The following is a 14,381-nucleotide window of genomic DNA, read 5'->3' as shown; positions in this document are numbered from 1 at the left end:
CCAATCAGAGCCACATCAGGGGTAGCAAAGGGGCAGCCTCTCAAACGCGAGCTCTGTTTCGTTTCAACGCTTTTTGGCGCCTGAGCACACACTTCTTGGGGAGGTGATTGGCTGCGAGGGTGGTGTAACCCAAAAGCGTGGGAGAGGGAGAGAGGGAAGCGAGTGGATGGTGCGAACGGTCGAGGATGAACCCTTGTCTCAGAATCTGTTCGTCATTTTGATCCAGCCCTTTTTTTTCTTCGAGAGAGGAGGGTGGGAGCCAATGGAATGGGATGGTGGGATGGTTGAGGTTGATAGGACTGGACTTGGGGGGGGAGGGGCGATGGTTAGGTCAAGGTGGTGGTGGTGGTGGTGGTGGAATATATGGGCGACATGGACGCCTGTCTACCTACCTTCCGCCTGGAATGCTGTGTTTGCCCTATGGTGGTAAGGTAAAGGCTCGTCGATCGGCCCGGGGAAGTCTTTTCCAACACCCAACCCAACCTTCTGTTCTTTCTTGTCTGTTTGTCATTCCCCATTCCACACCCGTTGGTGAAGGGGGCGCAAACTGGTTTTTTCCAATTCTTTTCGACTTGAGGAAGCTGTGCTTCGATCTTTCTTTCTTTTCTCTTCTGTTTGATCTGTTCTTGCCGTTTGTTGGTAATTTTCTTGGCTTGAACGGGCAGGAGTGTGGTACAACAATAAGAGCAGGAGCGACCATATCAACACCATAAAGATCGACTCGGGCCTCTTTGGTCTGACCTCATTGACCCAGCCATTTGACCTTCACCGACTTACATTTCGTCTCTTCTTTCTTTTGCCACTTGCGAGGCACTGCCAGGACTGGAGGCCTTTTGTTGAGAGGTGGCCTTGGGTTTAATTGTTGTTCATCTTCGAGTAGGCGACAGCTGGGGTTTATCTGCTGGATCCTCATCACCACCTCGAAAGCATACCAGACACAGGCGGCATAAAGCAACGAGAAGAAAACCACCCCACCATCACGAGACGACCGACGATAAGGGAAAACCTCGAATCGAGTGCTGTGTCCGGCAGGACGGACGGTTGTTCAGCCGCATTGACAGTCGAACTGATCGGATCTACCGCCATTGAAGCAGATCCAGTTTCGGCTTTTTCCTGGGGGGACACACACGATCAAACCCACTCACTCACCTTTGCTCGACTTTTTACTTTGGATCTTCTCGTCCTTCTTGAATCATATCAGCAGCTCACCACACCAAACACAATGTTCAACCACAACAGAATACCGCATCTCCTCCTCACCATCTTATCACTATCCTCATTATCCACCGCCCAAGACGACACCTCCTCGGTCACGTCGGCCAGCTTTCTTTCCCTCTCGGACCTCCAACTAATACCCTCGCTCGCCATCCCAATCTCGTGCATCCTGTCCTACAACGCGCCCATACTCAACTGCCGAAAATTCGACATTGCACAAGGGCAATGCACGATTGCCTGCCGGCGGGGTATTCGAGATAAGGAGGACTCGCTGAGGGAGAGATGCTCCGATGTGGCTGTCACCAGGGGGTCGTGGTTGTGGCTGGCGCTGCAGGGCGGGTTGGGTCAGGCGCTGTGTCGGGCGCCGGGGCAAGGTACTGTTGTTACTTCCACCATTCGGCCGACGGCTAGCACGAGCAGCACGATGGTGAGGGAGACGACGGTGACGAGGAGCGAGGGGCAAGGGGATGAGATATTGACGTTTACTACAGTTCGTCCTACGAGCTCGAGTGCGGTGGTGGAGACGACGACGACGACGACGACGACAACGACGACGAGCGAGGCTGTTAGAGGGGATGAGACCACTACGTCGTTGCCGACGATTATCCCGACTTTTGTGCAGAGTGCTGGGCCTAGTGCTACTAGTAGTGAGGAGGCGCCGGCTGCGACGGGGGGTGGTGATGAAGAGAATGTTGTGGTGGTTCCGGGAGGGGGAGGAGGAAGCCCGTTTGATACTGTTTTGGCTGTTAATGCTGGGGAGTCTTTGAAGGAGAGGAGCAACTTGGGTTTGGTGATGGGGACGGTGATTGGTATTGGAATGATGTTCTGGAGGTAGTTGATTTTGGGGAGTGAGATACAAAATACCCTCGCTAATTTTGTTGTCTTTTTTGTCATTAAACTTTGTTCTAGTATATGTATTTGTGGGTTGGCTTTGTATGGAGTGAGAGATCAGAAAGGGGGGTTGGTCAGAATGATACACGGGCAGTGTATGATGGAGGGGATACAAAGCTGAAACCCAAATGTCTGTTTGTAATTCTTTAATAAAATGATATCTTGGACCGGTCTGGCTCTGATCTTGCCTTTCTGTCAGACTTTTCAGCGTGCGGCTCTGCTTGAATGGCCAATCGCCTGGCAGTCGACAATGTTGTCATGTAAGACAACACTGCCATATCAACATACCGGGGGCTGGGTAAACCTTGATAGACCGATCAGGTAAAATTCAAGGGCCCGCGGTACGTCCGGACAGCCGGCCAAATGCATCGTACCATATTACCGGTGGCCAAATTTATATTGGAGACAGTGGCACGCCAAAGCTGTGCCATGTGAAAAGCTACCAAGGCTTTTTTTTACCTGTCACGTGGAAGAGCTGTTTGATACCTGATATACCAAGCAGAGTGAACAATTGCCGTACAAATCCAGATTGCACCGTAAGCAGGCAGAGTGTTGGGCATCGAAATACAGGCCGCCTCCCGTGTTTCGGGTTGTGTTTGTCAAGCCTGAGTCCGGCAGGAAGTGGGGGAAAGGGCGGGCTGCTTGGAGGGGGGGCAAAGGGCTTCTTTGAAGAAAGCTTGGAAAAATCCACGCACATGGCACACAAACACGCACAATACGAAGAAAAATCAAAAGAACGTGTTCGGTTGCTTTGCCGCCTGCAACTCGGTCCAGAAACAGAAGGCCAGTAGAAGGAGCGGGGCAAGTCAGCAGAGGAAGGCGGGGTTTGAGTTCATGAGATTCGCGGGTGATGAAGTTTAGGTAGCCAAAGATGCGCTTAGCGGGGGGCGATCCACTCCACCACAGACCTTTCCTGCGTGGCCTTGGTTTGCCTGGTGGCCAGTGGGCAGGTGCCTGGAACCTTAATTTTTTGTATGGGGTTCTATAATTTGACCTCTGCCCGCTTGTCGCAAAAATCTCTTTCTTTCTTTCTCCCCCATCCACGAATAAACAACTGCAAGAGGTACGGGCAACTCTCTTCTCTTCATCTGTTACCAGCCAAGCTGCCGGAGCAGGGACTTACTCTTATAACAAAAGTATTCACTGTCGCAGGGCAGATCCACTCCCCGCTCAGCCAGCATCCATCATCCCAGGACCCAGCGCCAGGTCAAAAATTTCGCATCTGCTCTTTTGCTGATCAGCCATCAACCAAACCCACTTCACTTCACCTCTTCCACTACCACCACCACGAAGGCCGCTCTCGTCCCCGCGACACCAACGACCACACACATAACCAAGACACGCAGCACAGCGTTGTTTATGTATCAGCACGACAAGGACTCCGTCTCTCGACACTTCCCCCCAAAGCTGCATCCGTTTCGCATAGCGCCGAAACCTTGTAGTCCCAACACCAGTTCCGACGGTTGACTCTCTGCCCATGTTTGAGCATCATCACCAGCATCACCACATGTCCAGTCCTCACCCTACGTCTTACTGACACCGTTAACCCCCAACAAACCCGCGCCAGCACTCGATATCTGCTTGTCTGTCCTTCGCCAGTACGACCTCTCGTCACTAGCCCATCAGCTCAGTCTTTTTCACCGAAAAAAAAATCATCAACACCGCAATCATGGCTGCTCTCGTCAACGTCCGTCGCGATGTCTCCGACAATTTCTATCGCTACAAGATGGAGCGTATCCAGACCAAGATCGAAGGCAAGGGTAACGGCATCAAGACCGTTGTTGTCAACCTGAGCAGCGTTGCTCAGTCTCTGGCCCGCCCCGGCTCTTACCTCATCAAGTACTTCGGTTTCGAGCTGGGTGCCCAGACCAACATTGATCCCGCCGACGACCGCTGGATCATCAACGGTGCTCACGAGGCTAACAAGCTCCAAGAGCTTCTTGATGGCTTCATCTCCAAGTTTGTCCTCTGCAAGAAGTGCAAGAATCCTGAAACGGATGTCCATATCAAGGATGGCCACATCACGCTCGACTGCAAGGCTTGCGGTCAGCGCACCGATGTCGATTTGCGCCTCAAGTTGAGCGGTTTCATTCTCAAGAATGTGCCCAAGAAGACCAAGAAGGACAAGGCCGAGCGCAAGGCTGCCCGCAAGGCCAAGCAGAACGGTGGCAAGGACAACGGTTCCGGAGAGGAGAACGGCTCTGACCAGCCCTCCCCTAACGGGGACATCGACATTGCTAGTGACGATGATGCTTTGACTCGCAAGATCAAGAAGGAGGCTCAGAACCTTGACAGCAAGCCTGTTGCCGACAAGGAGGTTGAGTGGGCCGTTGACATGAGCGAGGAAGCTGTCAAGGCTCGCCAGCAGGTCCTCCCTGACGAGTTCAAGGCGAAGCTCGTGCTGAACGGTGAAGACGAGGACGAGGACGGAGAGGGTGGCAACACCGTCTACGACCAGCTGGCCGACTGGATCCAGACTGAGGCCAACGCCAAGGGCGGTGTCGACAACGTGGATGATGTCGAGATCTACCTCAAGGCCAAGGAGCTCGGCATCGAGGCCAAGCATCGCACCCTCATTGTGTTGGTCATGACACTTTTCAACGAGAACATCTTCTCTCAGATTCCCAAGCGCCAAGGCATGCTCAAGACTGTATGTGTATTGTTTACATGGTATTCATTGGAAGAATGCTAACCTGATATAGATGATCACTTCTGAGCGCCATGAGAAGGCTCTCCTCGGTGGCACCGAGAAGCTTTTGGCCGAGCTCGGCAAGGAGCACTATGATAAGATTGTCAAGATCCTTCAACTCTACTACCACTTTGATCTCGCCTCTGAGGACTTTTTGAAGAAGTGGGGTGCCAAGTCTTCCAAGAGGTATGTCGATGGCTCTACCTCCAAGAAGATCCGCAAGGCTGCCGAGCCTTTTATGACGTGGCTTGAGGAGGCCGAGTCGGAGGAGGACTCTGACGAGGAGTAAGGGGCTGTTGTGCAGCATTTTAGCTCTCTTTGAGTGTGCTGTTATGGGAGAATAGGTTGAGCGCGGGTCTTTATGGTGTTGGTTTTTGCCGGGGACGCTTTTTTCGAGGAGGAAGGTCTACAGAAAAGGACTTGCTAGTATGGCTTTCAGATTGGCACTTGGAGTAACTAGTTATACATGCCCTTCTTTTATATTATGATATGTGAGAATAGTGATGTATGAATAGTGATGTGCTGGTACTGTCTTGATCAACCCTGGTAGCACATAGCTTACCACTGACCCAAACATGGGGGGAATGTCGAGGCTATGATCAAGCAGGTACTGCCTTGGTCTGGGGAACATACAGCATCTGTGAATGCACTTGGTCCCACCTTCTGTGAGCACGAGTGGTTCCTCATCCTGTTTATTCTTGTTTGAATTGTCTCGGTTCGCTATAGGTCTAATCAATGGGTATCATTTTTCTGTCCTGTTTCTCCCTTTCTTTTATTTAACCCCTTTCCCCTCCAGCACCCCCATCCCAATCCCCTTCTGTCGTCCCCTCACCACCGCCTCCAACGCCCTCCCCACCCCAGCCAAATCCCCCAGCATGGTGATATGCCCCCTATCCGTGCAGACCCTTCCCCCCTTGACAACCTCATACCCCTCCGGCAACATCGCCTCCTTTGCCAGCACCACCCCATCCCCAGACCTGAACATGAGATCATCGTATGCATCAGCGTGCGCGATGCCCTCCCGGCCAGAAACCCGACAGCCGTACGTGGTGGGTATGTCCTTTGCGTAGATGACCGCCAAAGGAGGGTAAGCATTACTCTGTTGGTGAGCCTTGTTGTGTGCGAGCTCCGCACGAAACTGCTTGATCTCCGCCAGCGTCCTCGCCAAATACGCCAGGTTCTTCGCCTTGTCGCTCTGACTGTTGCTGTCAACTGGACTGTTATCGCCCCCAGACGACCCCATCTGCGGCGCCAAACTCCTATCCTTCCCCGCCAGCGCAACACCACTGTCCCGCTTCGTCTGCGTATTACTCCTGCTCCTCAAGGGCTGAAAACTCCCCAACGAATCCGACAAGTTCAACAACGAGCTAAAAGTCCCATTGCTCCCCTTCCCCACCGCCGGCAGCGCAGCTTCGGAAACTGACGGGCAAAGCCGGTATTGAACCCAGTCGTTCACGTCGTAGAAGTCAACCCTGTGCTCCTCCCCAGTCTCCTTATCCACAAAACAAAACCCGTCCTCGGGCAAAAAAACAAACGTTGTCCTCAGGGAAAAGTTTACGTGCGCCGTGAGGATCTTTTCGTTGAGCAGCACCGCGTCCCCGTTGCGGAGGGGCCCGAGGATGTTTATACACCGTTGCGGGACGCCGACATAGACGACGCCACGGAAGAGAGAAGGGGAGGAGTTGACCGCGTGACGGGTGATGATCCCGCCCAGACTGTGCGATATCACCCACGCCCCCCTCTCCGACGGTGGAGTCCCGGCCCGGTTGGAGGGGAGGCCCTCCAGGAACTTGACCAGTCGTTTAGAGAGCAAATGTGGACTCAACCGCCAGTCGTAGCCATAATCATGAACTCTCAACTTTCCGCTTCGCGCGTTTTCGCATTCTCTCAAGCGCTTAAAGAGTCGTTTAGAGATGTCCACTGGGCCGATATTCTTCAGCATCCCATCTGCATAAATCGACTTCTCCATGTCCAGCTCATCCTGGGGGTCGAGGCCGACTTCGAGCTTGACTTTTCGGATGTTGAGCTGGACTTTGACTGGTACCCATAGCCGGCGGTGGGGCGCTTTGGCAGAGCGGAGGATCGAACCCCTGTACCCGCCCATGATGACGATGTCGCCTGTTAGGGTTTCCAGAACTTTGTCCAAGGGATCCTGCGGGGCGGTGGTGGTGGTTGACAAAGAGCCGGTGCGGTGAGGGGTGGAAGAGGAGATTGGCTCCGTGGCTGACTTCTTAACAAGCGGCGTGTTCAACAAATTGGGCATCTGAGGCATTTTGAACGAAGGCCCTTCAAAGCTGTCGAGGATGGCCTTCATCCGAACGTTGACTTGCTCGCGGACGTGGGCGAAGCGGGTGTCGTCGCCTAGGGAGGAGACTCGAGACAGAGTGTGATAAAGCAGTGAGTCGTCCGAGGTTGTTCGTCTTAGAGACGAGGTCCTGGGGGTGCCAGATCTTTGGGAGCTACTGTCAGAAATCCCACCAGTCTGCGGTGCTTTCGGCGTCCGCTCGTCCTTCTGAGGTGAGGCATTATTGCTGGAACTGTGAGACGAAAAGAAGGGCGGTGTGGGGATGCTAGGCATGAACCCGGACGGAATCGATATCGAAGGGAGAGCCTTGGAGAGTCTCTTCAGCATAGCATTCTCGCTAACTGAAGATGCGCGTTTGTGTCTTGATGACTGGCTCCTAATGGCCATAGACATGGAGGACCACCTCCCCGGCTCGGTGATGTGAAATTGCTTGGGGCCTGCCTGCCATGGCGTTGGCATACGCTCAATAGGGGGTTGTTGTTGAGGAGGAGCCTGAGAACTTGCTGGTTCCGTAGCTCCTGCCATCCGAGCCATTGGCTCGGACGAATGACTTGGAGGTGGTGGTGGTAGTTTGTCATGGCTCGAAGTCCCATCCAGCGAAGCCATTCCCGGCCTCTGGTCGTCCTCGATCCTCTCAAAAATGCCACCCCCCGACATCCGGTCAAAAGCCGCCATCCTCTCCGCAGCGGGGGTTTTTGGCGACGTAAAAAGCGTGGCCAGTGGGCTGATAGCCGGCTGCATGAGTGATTGGGCGTCGGTCTGATCATCTTCAAAGTCGTCATCGTCCTCCGCGCCATCCGAAGAAGAAGAAGCGGGTCCTCCATTCTGTTCATGCGCCGGTGGTGGCGGGAATTCCGTCACGACTGGCGGAAGAGTCATCCGAGCCATATCTGTCTCCAAAGATGCCGAAACCGGTGGTGCTGCTGCCATGGCAGTCATTGTGCGAGTGGAAAGTGTGGTGAGAGATGCCTCAGCATAAGAGGGGACTTCAGGCTCGACATCAACAAGGCTGCGTGCGCCTTTTGCTTGGCAGGGGGCTGTTAGTCCAGGTTGGGATAAAAATAAACAATGGGAACTATTGGATAGAAGCTGGTGCCTATCGATGAGAGATGGGGATGAACTGCCAATGTCAGAGACAAATCAATCCAGGAGAGGAAAAGAGGTGAGCAAAAAAAAAAGTGTCGAGGTTTATGATGGAAGAAAAGAGAGAAAAGGAAAAAGCCGTCCCCTACAGTATCCAGTTTCGAAGACAGTGTTATTTAGGGTTGAGTGATATGGTAAGCTGAGAGGCTGAATGCGGCTAGGTAAATGGCTCGGATTGAAAGGATCAGATCGATCCCCGTGGTTTTGGCCGGGCCATTGGGTCTTTGTCTCGATTTCTAAAACATTGCAGCAGCAGCAACCATGGGTTCCATGAGCGGAAGCGAACATTCAAATGTGTTTCCTCCCTAGTCCCCATAATCGCGGCGGTGCAAAAAACCCAATCAGGCAGGACCCCGTTGTCTGATACTACCCGTATTTTTGATGCCTAACACTTGACAACTTCTTTCCTTTTTGCCCATCATTTCGTCAGTGCTATTTTCAGAATCTTTTGATTGATGAATGCTTCTTTCCCCCCTCGTCCGAGTTGTGCTGTTGCTTCTTTGCAATTTGACGTCATGGCGCTAACCCCCCCGCCCGCGCTGGGACTCTGCCGGACCCGCGCCTCCTCCGAGCCCGGTGTAAGGCCGCACGGCACTAACCCCGGAGTGTTTTGTTGGTCTCAAGTAGTGTAGTATCAATCAAAAAGCCCAGGCATATTGTTATTGACCGCATTTCCTTAGGTGGTGATAACAGGCAGATTCCGATGCCAACAGCGTCGAGGCTGAGCCAGCAATCGCCGATGATACCTCCAGTCAAAGTTCCACGACGGCCCTGTCGTGTCGTAAGCCTGCAGATGTGATCAACCAGGAAGGAATTGGTGGTGGGGGTTGGAAAGTCATGCGAGAATACGCGGAGCCTTGCCTTGGCACCAGTGGTACATCGTGAGACAAAGGGATCAATACCAAGCCTCATTTTTCAGAAGATTAAGCAATTCGTCGTGTAGCCTCAATGCCGTTGCGTTGCAAATGGAACATTTCAACGGTCAAGTGCCCAGGTTTCGAAGAGATTGGAAGCTTGGGTGGGGGAGCTGAGCAAAGCATGTGATGGTCTGGCCAAAGCTCTGTACCGTGAACAACCAAACACGGAATACGTGGGAAAAGGAAAGGGTTCAAAGAAAGCTCAACGAGCTTCAATTTTGAAGCTCGTACCTGTGACCCTTCAGAGACGTCGTTTGCCTGCCAATTGCATCCAGCATGAAACTGCGAGACAAAATGAGATAGCACTCATTCACGTGACCCAGCCTAGCTCCCCACTTTTCTTCTCCCGCAGCCTCCCCCCAGCTTGGCGGGTGCCAAGCCAGCCGCCCAGCAGCCAGCATCCAGAACGTCAATTGACGATTGAGCGTGTCTTGTCGCCGACGACAACCTCCAAACCTCGCACCACCACCCCATTTTTCCCCAGTTGTAGCAGCCGGCGCAAGCCACTAAACACATTTCAGAATGGCCGGCCTCCAGCATCACAGTTCGTTCTCCCCAGTGTGACCCTCCCGAGGAGTGCGAATGAAAGGCTAACTGGAGCTCTGAACAGAGGTCGCCATGGACCCGGCGTTTGTCCGGTTGAACAGTACGTGGTCTTGTTTCTGTTGATTATGCTTGTTGGAAGATCTGGATGTGATAGACGGCCGTGGACCACCTGCTTCGCCAACCCCAGATTCGAGACCGAGACCGTGAAACGAGAGACCGACAGCAGGAACGAACGATTGGTGGATAAAAGACTGGAGATGCGAAAAGACAACCCGAAGCTCCCGGATCTGAGGGACAATGCCGAAAAATTGAGCGGAAGACAGTGTCGATCAGAGTGAGGCGAGGCGGTCATGCGAAACGAACAACAACGTCTACAACTAGAGAGATATTGTTCGATATTTAGACACACAAGAAGGGGAACTACGGCCTACAACCCCCCAAAACGAAGGAAGCAACGGATTCAGCGAGCAAGCGGTCATGTTCGGGATCATGGGATGTGGGAAAAACAGCATCAAAACATGTTCTAACACCTCCCACACAGACATGCAAATCAATCGCTACAAGTACTTCCGCTGGACCCCCCGAACCGGCTTCCTCACCACCCTCTACGTCTTTGTCATCCCCGGAATCGTGGGTTACATCGGCTGGAAGTGGGATGTTAGTTTCCCCCTCTTTCACTTACTTCCATACGAACCTAACATCATTTCTTCCATCAGGGCGCCTGGGACCTCCGAGCAAAGCGCAGGGGAGATCTCCTCGCCGAGCGCTAAACGTGGGAGGCCAGCGGAGGGGAAGTGTACATCTTGATGAGAAGAGGGCGTCAAAGACAGACACAAAGCAAGCTGTCAGGGGGGGTTACGCAACAGAACCATTTCTAGGGTGCAAGATCAGAATGATGTGCTTTGCTTTGGTGACTGTGGATATGTTATCATTGCCTGAGGCAGACAAATCCCGTATATATAAAAGTTTACCACTTCCACAGTGAAGCGTGTCTCTCGCTGCATCACAGACCCACACATGCCCTCGTTATTCAAGGCAGCTAATAGAGATAGCAAGGACTGGTGGCGCCAAAAAAATACGCACTGGACAAAAATAACTGTCACCGCAAAGTAACTGGATGCAGATAACATGGGTGTTTAACCACGCCTCAAGATATAATCAAACCTCGTCCAAAGATAGCCAACAGGCCCTAAAAGGCAACCAAGAGACATGTTTTTTGTTTAAGAACATAAAAGTATGCAGTTGACCATGTTTTGCTGCCTTGCAGTGCCAGTTATTTCGTCCAAGGTGTGAACCAGTGGTTTAGAAATGGCCAATACTTGCTGCATGAAAGTAGGTAGGTGTGACGTTGCGGGAGTCTCACACCTGGTCGACGTCAGCCTTGCGCCAGGCCTTCAGAATAATCAATAGGCCTCTGAAGATAGTTCATAGACATTCAGAGACAATTTATAGGGCCCTGGGCTACACACAGTGCGCTAGAAAAACACACTCCTCATTCTCCCCCAGTATGTAGTCTATCGTAATCTTAAAAATACAACATAATCTCTGCCGGTGCTGTATGGTGATCTTCGTCGCTCTATGATTGATTTACGCTGCTGTGTAGTGATGCGGTGGTTTCTAACACAGAATTTGATACCGCAACAGAGGCCCTTTATCAATCAAGCTATTTCTTCTTCTGGAAACGGTCATATTCATAGGGCTTCCAACTCTCCGGTGTCTTGGGATTCTCCTTTTCTTTTTCCTTGCCTTTATCTCTCGCTCTGGCTGTATTGTTGGAAGATCCTTCGCCTTTCTTGGGACCAGCCCTGCTGGCTTTGGTACCAGATCCATTCGAAGGAAAACATGCAGCTAGACGCCTTGTGATCTCCAATACGCCATCCAGGGCTCGCTCCGGATTGTCTTGCAATTGACGTTTCAAGGCCTCCCACTCCCGATCAACTTCCGAATTTATCAACTCATCAACAGAACCCCCTACACCATTCTTCTGACCGTGGACTCCATCCCCCGAGGCACCTTCTCGGGATTCAAACTCCTAATTAGCTCGGCGATCATTGTCCCGCGTTCTTGAAGTAGGTCCCCTTGACGTACCCTTGGAGACACGGGTGTTGCCGCGGCGCGGCGGACGGGGATCGTCATCCTCGTCTTCACGTCCTTTTCCCTTTCCATTAGCCGTCCGGTCACCCCCTACTACGATACCCTTTCCAGGCTGATCAGGCCCTAGCCTGCTGATCTTATACGGCAGCGCAGGTGGTATAATGGGTTCGTCTTCGTCGCTGGGTAATGGCGGAAAGATGGTACAGACAATGTAAGCGCCATCCAGCCATCGGAGCTTTGGCTTGGGGCTCGCTGGGTCATTCTCGTCTCGTGCGGGTAAATCGATGCCTGGGTAACCTCGACCGATAACGTAACTGCCGTAAGGTGACGGAAGGTATTTTGGCTTTGTGCTGTAAATTGACCGGTCCATAGTGCGGAAGCAGAGCCGGGTGCCGACGGAAAGAGAAGGGAAGATTTTTCTTGAGTTCTTCTCCATGATATCAGCCAGGTCTTTGACTGTACTGTCAAGAGTACAATGTTAGCTGAGCTGACTGGCAAGCCTAATAAGGCCAGAGTTGGACGACGTCATACCATGTCATTGGGATATCAAGCTCAACATGGGCAGGCAAGGGGTCCTGGATAAATTCTTCTGGCCTATCACACAGGTACAGTTAGCTTTGCTGACCGGTATCAAGCACAACACAGTCTTGAGATGACATACTCATGGGGAACATTGATGCGGTAGAAAAGTTTCACTCTGGAGTGGATTGGTTTCTGGGCTCCATTTGATGAAGACATGATGATAAGATGGCTGCCAATGATGGCTTACAGAGCTCCTTGTTCGCGGGGCACGAGTAGTAAGATGATTTGGGCAAGTTTAGAAATTTTATGGGAGAGAAAACAAGACTTGTCATGATGTTGAGGACTTCGGAAAGCGTATTTTAAGTTGCACGCCCCAGGGCAATGGCTTCCCTAGCGGTGGAAGGCGCCTTCTAAGATAAGCTTTCACTCTCCTCCACTCCGGCCTGAAGGTTCGACCCGGCTGCCCCGGTTCGCGGGCCACCTTGGGAAACAGAGACTGAGGATATCATCCACAACCAGCCCAGGGGGCGTGAAGTTCTTGTCACAAGCAGGGTGTGTCCGTGTTGAGTACCTCAGTACCTGCCTTGCCTGCCGGTGCCGATCCGTCAACAAAGTGGGTCCAGATCGTGGCGCAGCACTCTTCCCGCATCACGCTAGTGCAACGACATTGGGGCCGACCTTATTTAGCGGAGCACTCCCCGAACACTTGCAGCTCCCAGAACCTCATCTCTCCATTTCCAACCTCACCTCTTGTTTTGGCTGTGTGACACCCCCTTTCCAGCCTTTTCCCCGGCTTCCAACGGTTCGCTAGACCCTGATATCCGACCCCCAGGACACACCACAAGGCTTCCACCCATCACCAACACCATATATCAACACACCACCCACCACCCACCACCCACCATGGACTTTGCCTCTCTCATGGCTAAGGAGATAGCCAAGAAAGAACCAGAAAAGGAAAAACCCCAAAAGTACATATCCCGCCGCGAAGCCGAAGCCCAACGCCAAGCAGCCTACCTAGCCGAGCAAAAGGCCCTCGAAGCACAACGAGCCGCCAGAGCAGCCGCCAAACGCAAGCGCGAGGAGGAAGCCGCCGAGGAAGCCAAAGCCCGTGAGGAGAAACGCCAGAAACTCGCCGAGGAATCTCGGCTCCGCAGAGAAGCCAAAGAAGCCGAAGAGGAACGAGCCCGAAGAAAACGTCTAGGCCTACCAGAACTCCCCCCCAAGACCGACGACGACTCCTCCGCCACCCCCAAACCCGACTCTGACGCCTCTTCTGACGACGAACAAGACCACACCAACATCCCCGATGATGAACTCAAGTCCAAACTCCGAGAGCTAGGCCAGCCGGCGATATTGTTCGGAGAGTCCCACGTTTCAAGGTTACGTCGCTACAGAAAGGTTACCAGACCAAAGTCTCTTTCTGCAGGTCCAATCGCTACCAAACTCCTCCCTGTCGAGGAAAAGGACATGAAAGTACCGGACAAGATCCCTCCAGCTACCGACAGGAAGGCAAGGAAGTACCTCTACCGCCAGTTGGCCTCTTACTTCAACATGATCCTCCGCGAGTGGGAAGCCGCGCTCGCAAGAGAAGACAACGCCGACACTACCGCCGGCCAGCAAGCAATCAACGCCATGGTGTCATCCAAGGAAAATATGGCGCCGTTATTCCGGCTTTTCGAAAAGGGGGGCCTGGACGAGAGTATCCTGGAAGCCATCGTGGAGATTGTCAAGGCCGCCCAGGAAAAGAGATACGTCGATGCCAATGATGGGTATCTACGGCTGAGCATCGGAAAGGCCGCCTGGCCGATTGGTGTCACCATGGTTGGTATCCACGAACGTAGCGCAAGAGAAAAGCTCCATAACGGAGAGAGGGGGCATATCATGGGGAGCGAGGTGACGAGAAAGTATCTGCAGAGCATCAAGCGGTGCTTGACGTTTGCGCAGGTGAGGTGGCCGCCCGAGGATATTAGGCAGTTGATGGGGTAGACAGAAAGAAAACGGGAAAATGTGGGAAGTGGGAAATGCTGTAGAACAAATGATACCCCAACATAAACAT

The 14,381-nt window shown here is 52.7% G+C and overlaps 7 protein-coding genes across 7 annotated transcripts; 5 read left to right on the top strand and 2 right to left on the bottom strand.

The window, feature by feature from the left end:
* Positions 1-1,222: 1,222 nt before the first annotated feature.
* QC763_705935 (uncharacterized protein) lies at positions 1,223-2,050 on the top strand (the record flags this gene model as incomplete). The annotated part of the gene is made up of 1 exon (XM_062915594.1): positions 1,223-2,050. The coding sequence occupies one exon, from the start codon at positions 1,223-1,225 to the stop codon at positions 2,048-2,050; it is 828 nt and encodes a 275-aa protein (XP_062761564.1).
* An 882-nt stretch (positions 2,051-2,932) lies between these two features.
* TIF5 (eukaryotic translation initiation factor 5) lies at positions 2,933-5,360 on the top strand. Its single transcript, XM_062915593.1, has 2 exons — positions 2,933-4,756; positions 4,809-5,360. Exons 1-2 carry the CDS (start codon positions 3,776-3,778, stop codon positions 5,082-5,084), a joined length of 1,257 nt encoding a protein of 418 aa, XP_062761563.1. The 5' UTR covers positions 2,933-3,775; the 3' UTR covers positions 5,085-5,360.
* Positions 5,361-5,567: 207 nt separating this feature from the next.
* Positions 5,568-8,506, bottom strand: QC763_705920 (uncharacterized protein; the record flags this gene model as incomplete). Its single annotated transcript, XM_062915592.1, has 2 exons — positions 5,568-8,109; positions 8,487-8,506. 2 exons carry the CDS (start codon positions 8,504-8,506, stop codon positions 5,568-5,570), a joined length of 2,562 nt encoding a protein of 853 aa, XP_062761562.1.
* QC763_705910 (uncharacterized protein) lies at positions 7,725-9,128 on the top strand (the record flags this gene model as incomplete). The annotated part of the gene is made up of 2 exons (XM_062915591.1): positions 7,725-8,869; positions 8,937-9,128. Exons 1-2 carry the CDS (start codon positions 8,699-8,701, stop codon positions 9,126-9,128), a joined length of 363 nt encoding a protein of 120 aa, XP_062761561.1. The 5' UTR covers positions 7,725-8,698.
* A 554-nt stretch (positions 9,129-9,682) lies between these two features.
* QC763_705900 (uncharacterized protein) lies at positions 9,683-10,719 on the top strand (the record flags this gene model as incomplete). The annotated part of the gene is made up of 4 exons (XM_062915590.1): positions 9,683-9,704; positions 9,771-9,806; positions 10,248-10,363; positions 10,423-10,719. The coding sequence occupies 4 exons, from the start codon at positions 9,683-9,685 to the stop codon at positions 10,474-10,476; spliced, it is 228 nt and encodes a 75-aa protein (XP_062761560.1). The 3' UTR covers positions 10,477-10,719.
* Positions 10,720-11,196: 477 nt separating this feature from the next.
* On the bottom strand, positions 11,197-12,757 carry QC763_705890 (uncharacterized protein). The gene is made up of 3 exons (XM_062915589.1): positions 12,462-12,757; positions 12,332-12,394; positions 11,197-12,261 (listed from the first exon to the last, which is right to left on the bottom strand). The coding sequence occupies exons 1-3, from the start codon at positions 12,536-12,538 to the stop codon at positions 11,739-11,741; spliced, it is 663 nt and encodes a 220-aa protein (XP_062761559.1). The 5' UTR covers positions 12,539-12,757; the 3' UTR covers positions 11,197-11,738.
* Positions 12,758-13,225: 468 nt separating this feature from the next.
* Positions 13,226-14,311, top strand: QC763_705880 (uncharacterized protein; the record flags this gene model as incomplete). The annotated part of the gene is made up of 1 exon (XM_062915588.1): positions 13,226-14,311. One exon carries the CDS (start codon positions 13,226-13,228, stop codon positions 14,309-14,311), a length of 1,086 nt encoding a protein of 361 aa, XP_062761558.1.
* Positions 14,312-14,381: the final 70 nt, after the last annotated feature.

The sequence above is a fragment of the Podospora pseudopauciseta genome, assembly GCF_035222475.1.
Source record: "Podospora pseudopauciseta strain CBS 411.78 chromosome 7 map unlocalized CBS411.78m_7, whole genome shotgun sequence".
Lineage (NCBI taxonomy): Eukaryota > Fungi > Ascomycota > Sordariomycetes > Sordariales > Podosporaceae > Podospora > Podospora pseudopauciseta.
Note: the sequence above shows the minus strand (reverse complement) of the source record. Positions and strands in the feature narration are given on the sequence as shown.